At 49.9% G+C, this 9012-nt stretch overlaps 1 protein-coding gene across 1 annotated transcript; it reads right to left on the minus strand.

The window, feature by feature from the left end:
• Positions 1–7220: 7220 nt before the first annotated feature.
• On the minus strand, positions 7221–8240 carry FOXG_15167 (uncharacterized protein; the record flags this gene model as incomplete). The annotated part of the gene is made up of 4 exons (XM_018395236.1): positions 7221–7277; positions 7344–7870; positions 7976–8047; positions 8141–8240. 4 exons carry the CDS (start codon positions 8238–8240, stop codon positions 7221–7223), a joined length of 756 nt encoding a protein of 251 aa, XP_018255750.1.
• Positions 8241–9012: the final 772 nt, after the last annotated feature.

Below are 9012 nucleotides of genomic sequence, written 5' to 3' on the forward strand. Positions count from 1 at the left end.
AGGGGCCCGGGGCTACACTTTAGGAAGCCAGCGCTTACGAACTTCGTGCCAGTCCCAGCGAACATGGCTATCCAGCTGCCATAACGTTTGTGCGCAAAAGCGGGGACGACTTAATGATTGAGCTCTATGACGACAGTCAAATAGAGTCGATGAGCGACGCATCTTTAACCATGACTACCCGGGATTTGCTATAATTGATATGTCATATTTCTCGAGACATTGGAGAAGCAGTATTTATCAAATACTGTAGACCTGGGATGGTTGTGAAGGATTTGACGTTTGGTCTTCGTTTTTAGCCTCCAGACTCCAGGCCCTCGAAACAAGACCGAATGGTCGCTGGGAAAAAATTGGGTGGGGACGGGACCAAAGAGAATGTACGGGCGTTAGGTTTCACCAGTCTCCCCTCCCCTCCGTCCTAAACTCTAGTCCAGATTAGGGCTTCTACCACCATCACAATACGGTGTTAGGTCTCATTCAGTAGCACGGCAGTTTTGGCAGTCACCCATCGCTGTGTTTAGCCATGACGCCATCTTAGCTCGTATGAGGGATCTTGATAGTGAGATGCTGTTGGGCTTACCCGGGCGGCAGCATCGGCGCCAGAGTACGTACGGAAAGGGGTTGTAGATGCTCCATGGCCTCATTGACTGTAAGACCAACGGCCGTGGATGAGGTTATCTATGGATATTACTTACCATTTGATCATGGCAGATCAGAGTTACGTCGAACAGTAGGGTAGCTGTCTATCAAACCTCTGCCTTCAACCCGACGCTGCACGATATCGCTTGAAACGTTGGGGTCTGAGGTTCAGGCATCAGTAAATTGGGGCTAGCGGAGGGCAGGGGGCTTCAGCACCAGCAGCAACCTTGTATCCTCCACCTAGGATGCGACCTGTGGTATTCTGAAGCACGGCATCCAATATGAATGATACTGAAACCTACCAATCTCAGAAATGATGAAAGGCGCGGTTCGATCCAGGGTTGGGCAATTACCAAGAGAAGCAACGAAGAGACAGAAGGATTCGCTCCACTGCGCCACCCCCCTAACAAAGCAAGCTGCATTGTGGCTCTTAAACCTCGTAAGCCCTGGATTCAGGAATGAGGGTCAAAGCGGGTAACGGTGGGAAAGAGCCGAAGTCAGGAATGGCATGGTGACAATCGAGCGGGGACGGATCAGGGTTAACTGTGAGTGGTGGGGAAGCGCCGCTAGGGGTGATCAGTGCAAGAGTAGCCTTGTGGCTTCGTGCTTCATTATGTTACATATACTCCGCGTCATAGACCTGAATAGATGTCTGCAGATGATCAATAACCTCCACGGCTTTCTGGGCTGTTGTGACCACCATTCATGTTTGATGCCGTATCTGGTCAACTCGGTGTGCCTCGTCTGCATCCTAAGCATTTGCAAAAGCCTATTCTGGATGCCCGGGCCTGATCCCGCTTCCCCTTCAGGCCTTTGTTCTGGGCGCGACGACATATACATACTGTAGCAAGAACGGGACGTTAATGAGACGGAACGAGGCATGGGATGAGGTTTCAGGACCGGCACGAGCCGGAGGTATTGTGTTAAGGTCCAGTCGGTTGACTTGACCCCAGTATTGGTTTCATTCACAAGCCCGCGCGCCGCCCACCCCACCAAACCCATAACTCACACCCCAATGATGAGTCGAGCAGCCAGTTTCTGCGTATCGCCTACCCTCTATTTACCACTCACATATCTGCTACCGCTATCGAGCACAGTAGTGAAAACACGATACCCCAACAATTTTGCATGCTTACGAGCGGCATAACGCATCGTTTTTAGCTTGTGGCTCAATATTCACCCTCCTGGTTTCAGACTCCGAGCAGAATCTGCCACGCCAATTATCGCCCCTTCTCTCAAGACTTGGCAAATAGTTGACTTCGGTTTGCTGGCCTCAGCCAACTATATACTCGTCACTCCTCGACCTAATCCTATTTTCTGAACTCTCGAATTACTCGACGTCGAGTTTCTTATTTTTAGTATGTTGTAATCAGATGATGGCTTGCGTTGATTAATCCGTAAGACCTTATAATAAGTTTTCTGTCAATACCACACTCCTCTTCGTCTTCCTCCTGTTCCTTCTCAACTTGCCTAAGTCGTTGCGACTACACGTACCTAAGGTTAGAACTGTTGCCGATTGCCACAACGTATCTTATGCCAACAAAATGAGAATTTACGACTACGAACGCTGCATGCCTGCTACGGGCTCCCCTCGTTACAACAGCCATGGATATCATGTCGCATCCATCTATGGCACGAATTCCGGAACATATGGAAGAGGCACTGGTACTCGATTCGCTACTGATTGTCAAGTATTCAACAATGGCGGAGGACAGTGTATGGATCAGAACGTGAATCTGCACGATGCTGCGTTCACCTCCAATAACAAGTCTATCTCTAAAAAGCAGATATCTTCCATATGCAATTCATTTCAACAGCTGCCTTACAAGAGCTTTGGCGATAACAACCATCGATTCGCTGCTATCCCTCGAACTCAAATTCAGAATATACGCGCCGTTGGATCTTACCATAGTAGGCACCTATCCTCATCCCATACACCCAAGGCCACTGATGCCGATGCTTGGAAGCATCGCATCCCCTCCGGATACTCGCTCAAGCACTGGGAGCCTAGCGAGGAACCTATCTTACTCTTAGGCAGCGTCTTTGATGCCAACAATCTCGGGAAGTGGATTTATGACTGGACTACATATTGTCATGGTCCTAGCGCTCCTATTTCTGATATGGCCGGTGATATGTGGTTCCTCCTCATCCAACTCGCCGACAAAGTGAAACGAGCAAAGGAGACAGTGGGCCACATTTACAGTGCCGCCGACCGTGACCGAGTTGAGAAGTTCATCGAGGCCGGTTGCTGCCTTACCGAGAAGCTGCGCTCCCTTCTCAAAATCTGTGAAGTATCCATGCTTAAGGTTGCTAAGCGGAACCAAGCTGGCCTTGGCGAGAATGCTGGTGTCGAATTCGTCGAGACTCTCTTTGGCCGTGACCGAAAGCTTGACATGACGGAGAAGTTTATGCACAACGTGAGGCACTTCAACCTCCACTTTGACGACGGTTGTGAAGTGATCCTCCAGAAACCTGTCGGATGAGCGAGCAACATCGTTTCCCACGGGTCCATGTCAAATCGAATGTGCGAAGTGGGAATGAGTTGGCTGGCGGCGGCCGATTGAACGCTTTTGGTCACAGATGAGAATACCCAAATAGTAACAGCATAAGTCATCACAGCCTAAATTTCGGAAGTTAAAGTGAATATACAATAGAAAACGTAGCTACATCACTTGCCCCTCTTTGCCATGCCGGCACGTTGGGTATCAATACCTTTATTACGGAATATCCTTCCGTTATCGACAGTGGACAAGCATACACACGGTTCCTAACCTTCAGTGCCCCTCTCCCAATACGCTCTACGCCGCTAGAATATCACTATACCATGCAGTACCCACCTGCCGGTCATACCCACCTACCGGTCAGCGAAAAAGAAATTCCCCATACAAAATGTCAAACTTCACTTGCACAGTGCTTGGCCAAAATTGAAGTTATTTACATGGAACAGATTGTGTCTTACTGAGAGTTTCATGTTGTTTCGTATTGGAATGTTCATTTGTATTTTACACAAGCAATTTGGTCGCATGGCACTAATGTAAAATTTCTCAAAATGTCTCCTTCATCACCCAGCCTCCCCAAAATTTCATCAAACTTTTATCTATAGCAGCTTCCTTTAATCGCCTTGAAAATGCCTCAACAGTCTTATACAGAGAATGATGTCATTGAAGCTATACTGGATGTTACAGATAAACACCTCTCGCAGCACCAGGCCGCCCAGAAGCATGGAATGCCCCAAACCACTCTGTCTGACCGATTAAGAGGCCTACCGTCAAAGTCCGAGGTCATCCAACCTGCCCAGTTGTTATACAAATCCCAAGAGGCTAGATTAGTTACATGGATACTTCGACAAGAGGCATTGGGCTATGCTCCTTCCCACAGTCAAGTTCGCGCCACGGTAGCTGCCCTGTTGAGACAGCAGGGCCGGGAAAGGCCTATCGGTGTACACTGGCTAGCCAGATTTATTACCATGCAGTACCCACCTACCGGCACGCAAAAAAAAGGTTTCCCCATACAAACTGCTATTTTTCAACCCCCTCACGAACGGTCACCAAAAATAGGAATAACAAACTGATTGCTATTTTCCAGTTCGGAATTGAATGTATTTTAATATTCTCTTGGCCTCTTAACTGCGCGCCCAGCGCGCGTGCGTGCCACAGGTAACTCTTCCGCCTCCGAATTTGAGCCCTCATCCTCTTCCACTCCTCCCACCTCGATCACTCCCTCAACAGCCTCTGTCTCTTCAGCTGCTTGATTTGGTTCTGAAATAGCGTCACCAGCCACTAGAGCCTCGGCTAATGTCATGAACTTCCTGTCGGGATTCGGTATCGCCTTTCTCTTCTTGCCTCTACTCAACCGCCCGATTTCCTCCTCTAAACTGGCTACTCTTGAGCTTAGGGAGGCGATCTTTGACTCTTGCGCTTCAAATCCTTTCGATATCACAGAGTACCGTCTTCTTGTTGAAGGGCTCTTGTTCTTCCCCAGATCCCTGATATGACGACTGGTCTTTGGCGTGTTATCAGAGTCGACTTGTCCATCTCTATGGCCATCTGATGCAGGCGTCGTTTCCTTCTTGTCTGGCTGAATCTCAGGATGCATAAGCGCTTTCCGTCTTGAAATCGGCCAGTTTCCAGTCACTCTCCAGCCAGAAAGGATGTTTTTCTTCGTCATACCTACTTCCCTGGCTTTGGCATAAGCCTTGATGAAGTTGACCTTGTCCACCGGGGCAGAATCAGTCAGGCTGGCCAATTTTTGGAGTTCTTTGCGGTATGCAGCCTTCGAGGCATTGAACACGCCGTTGTCAAGTGGCTGTAGGCCGTGAGAGCAATGGGCTGGCAAGTAACAACAATATACGTTGTTCATGAAACACGTAGCCATCCACTCATCCTGGATTTAGGGTCAGCGGCACTTTTGGTTCAGGAGGTTCAGGACAGGCAGATACTCACAGACACATGGCTTCGATGACCATCTAGTATAATAAGCCTTGCATCGGACTCATCTTCCGGTTGTGTTTGGGGAAGATAGACCTCTCTGAGCCACTCGATTGCGATATGGTTGTCTGTCCAGCCGTTGTCAGACGTGATATAATACCAGTCGGCCACCTCCTTGAGCTCATCGATAAACCACTGTTGTTGAAGTTCTTTGCCTTTAAAGATAATTACCGGTTTCAGAAGACGGCCAGTTGCCGTGACGGCCTCGATAAAGCTAGTCCAAGTGCGGGACTGGGAGCCTTTAAGGAAGGCCTTCTTCCTGGGATCGCTACTGCCGACAACCAAAGAATCCAAGCCTAGATTCGCAATATATTAGCTGAATTCTTGGTCAAAGCGACAGATACTCGCCAAATCCGGCCATATACCGCCCTCATCAACGTTAACCGTGTTCTCGGGTTTGATCCAACCATACTCTCTCTCCCGAATATCAAAGTACCAATTGACAGCGGTCGGGGTAAAGCAATTGAACCTCGACGCCTCCTGCCGTTTTCCTATCTTTGTCTTTATGGATGGATGTCGTTTCATGAACCTGGTTAGCCAATGTACACCGACAGGCTTTTCCCTTCCTTGTTGTCGTAGGAGGGCATTGACGGTGGCGCGAACTTGACTGTGAGAGGGAGCATAGCCTAAGGCCTCTTGCCGAAGTATCCATGCGACTAATCTGGACTCCTCAGGTTTGGATAACAGCTGGGCAGGCTGTGTGACCTCTGACCTTGACGGTAGGCCCCTTAATCGGTCCCCGAGAGTCGACCGAGGGATCTCACGTTTCTGGGCGGATTTGTTCTGCGAGAGGCCGTTATCTGTGACATCTAACATTGCTTCAGCAACTTCATCCTCTGTATAAGACACGCGTGGATTGGAAGGAGCGTCGGGGAGGCTGGATGTCGAAGGAGATGTTTTGATAAATTTTACATTAGTCCCGTGCGACCATGCTGCATACGTAATCAAAAAAGCAATGTGATGATATCAGACTAAACGAATTTCCCATACAACAGAAATTATTCTATGCTAATAGCTTCAATTCTGGTCAAATACTGTGTAAGTGAAATTGGGCATTTTGTATGGGGAAACTTTTTTTTTGCTTGCTGGTAGGTGGGTGCTGCTGGTAGGTGGGTACTGCATGGTACTGAAAGACCTTTTGGAGGCCTTTATGCTCCGGTACGCGAAATGACAGATTTGCATCGGTGATCCACTGGACAACGTGGCGCTGGAACGTGGTCTTGTCAAATCGAGTAACCAACTCGTCGTGAAAGTCGTCCCTCTTCCGTTTCTTGGCTGCCAAAATCATGAAGGGTCAGTTGATTCGGGGGCCGCTCCTGCATATATCGTGTTGCTTTTGATGGATCTGGATGAAAAATATTGTGGGCCTTGCTGAGATGACCTTCGATGTTCCGACTGTTGGACGAGACATAAGCCTTTGGCCGGGGAACGCCATGCTGGACACAGTGGCAACAGAGCCATGTATGGGGGCCAGACTCATTGCCTTTGGACCTAGCTTGAACGTCATAGCCGTGAGCCCAAAACCAGCCGGTAGCTTGACCAGTTCGAGCTGAGAGGACCCAATGGCTGCGGACAGCTTGCGATACTGCATCCCAGTCTTTGAAGATTGAATGGCTGCTGCGAGACGAGGAATTGTGCATAGGCAAGGTTGGGTCTTCGGGACAGGATATTTCCGATATGGTAGTATCGGTTGCGTAACTGAATAAATCGCTTTGAGATGCCATTTGGGCAATGGTTTTGGGTGGCATCAAGGGCAAGGAGAATATGTCAAACCAAGACCCAAGCGAAAAAGGGGGATGGCGTGGGGAAATCGGGAAATGAGGGACGGTTAGGGAAGGGATTGTCAGAGGTACCGATACTTCGGTGCAGGAGGATGCCACTAGTACCGAGAAAGTACAACTACCTCACCCAATTTTCACCGCGGTCTTGGCATCTATCTACATTTCGTCTATCTACCGGACCTCCAGGTAGATAGATAGAAGACCCACATGTCCTCTGGTAGATAGATAGATGTAGATCTACATCTATCTACATCTACATTTCATCTACATCGGTAGATAGATTCGCCAGCCTGGGCCGACGCATGATGGGATATTCCTATTCGACCTCTGAGTAGTTGGCTGAGTTGTCCCAAAATCGCGAGAGCGGAGGAGTCTACGAACCCTATCAGCAACATGGATCTTGAGTTACCCTGCGGGGTGTTTGGCTGGCACAACTCACATGAGGGTTAGACTGGTCGTAGGGGCTTGGAGCGTTGAAGTCCATGGGTCGCATGTAGCCATAAGTCGTATAAGGGGTCAGCTCGTCGTCGCTGGGGCATAACTCCCGCTTGGTGGTATCGCTAAAATGCGTCATTGGGGAAAGTATCATGGGCGCGGCGGAAGTATTCAGGTAGCTGGGGTGGGCGTCAGTAGTAGCCATGGCCAAGGATGTCTCAGGGGAATCGTAGGGAGCGACGAACATCGCATCAGGAGTCGGATAAGTCGAGCATGTGAACTGGGAAAAGCTGTTGGAGCGAGCCCGGTCGTCGTGGGTGCCAGGGAAGAAGAGATCATCCGTCGGCTCCCTGAGAGGGATAAACTGGCTCTGGGAGACGACTGGCTTGGCGGAGGTAGCGGGCTGCGACTTTTGGGACTTGAAGGATCGCTTCGACTTGGTGGTCTCCTGGGCCTGCTTATCGGACCCGGCAGGTTCAGAAGAGCTAGCACGGCGCTCGAGGTCCTCGACGCGTCGCTTGAGCTTCTTGCCTATAAGCGGGCATTTATGTCAATATGGTTGGGAATCAGCTTTGGAATCCTCGGGGGCCAAGTCCGGTGGAAGTCAGCCTCTCGGAGTTAGCGGAGAGAACGTACGGTACTTGCGCTGAGCAATGCGGTTCTGTATCCGTCGGCGCTCAGCAGTGTCCAGAGAATCTTGGTCCAGTCCTCATTCAGGGTTCAGCAGATGTCACTATTGTTACTCGAGTAGCCGTCTGGGCAAGGAGGTGCTTCCGTTGGTAGGCAGGTAGTGTCATGAACGTGGAGCTATTGTGATAGGTGGGTTGTGACCTGGTTCAGTAGAGAGTTTGATTCGGTGTGTAGCGTGTTGAGTAGAGAGTTTGAGTCGGTGTGTCGCCATGACCTAGCAATGAGTGGACGAGATGGGCGAGAATACACGGGCTTATATGCCGACGGACATGGGGACGGCATGGGTGAACGAGTAACAAACAGCACCGGCCAAAGCGCACCTTTAATACAGCGCGACGTCGTTACGACTGCCAATAGTTTGCTTATAAGCTGGGGTATTAGGGTTACAGTAAGAGACGGAGGAGATGGAGGTGACAAAGATGGGATCGAAGCTCCAATCTGTAGACACGGTCGGGGCTCTCCCCAAAGCTGTCTGTCGTTTCATTGCGGGCGGCACGAGTCACGAAGAGGCGCTCCATCTCCGGGAATGCTCATAACCGAAGGGCAAGAGACTGAACAACCCAGCAAGAGAAAGAGACAAGAGGCATAACGGACTCAGATGGCAGAAGTACCACCCAGTGCGGCTCAACATCGGACGGGCATGTGCCTGGGGTATATTGGAGGGGCGTGTGATATGCAGAAGTGGGGATAAAGTTCTTTTCATCGGTCAACTGGACCTGTAATAAAGCAATACTGTGGGAGTCGAGGGTGTTATTAAAGGGCCCAAGTCATGTGTCTGAGAGTAGCACAGTTCCGTACATAGTATCCATATCGTAGCCACCAGCAGGTCGGACCATCTTAGTCATACGGTTTCAACAGCCTGCAACGGGTAAATTTCCCGAAGCCCTCCTCAAGCCGATCACTACACACCTAAACTACCGCGCAGCTTAAATTTTAGCGCACCGTGTGGCGCGAGTCAGTATCACATAGGCAAAGCTTGTGCT

The sequence above is a fragment of the Fusarium oxysporum genome, chromosome 1, assembly GCF_000149955.1.
Source record: "Fusarium oxysporum f. sp. lycopersici 4287 chromosome 1, whole genome shotgun sequence".
Taxonomy (NCBI): domain Eukaryota; kingdom Fungi; phylum Ascomycota; class Sordariomycetes; order Hypocreales; family Nectriaceae; genus Fusarium; species Fusarium oxysporum.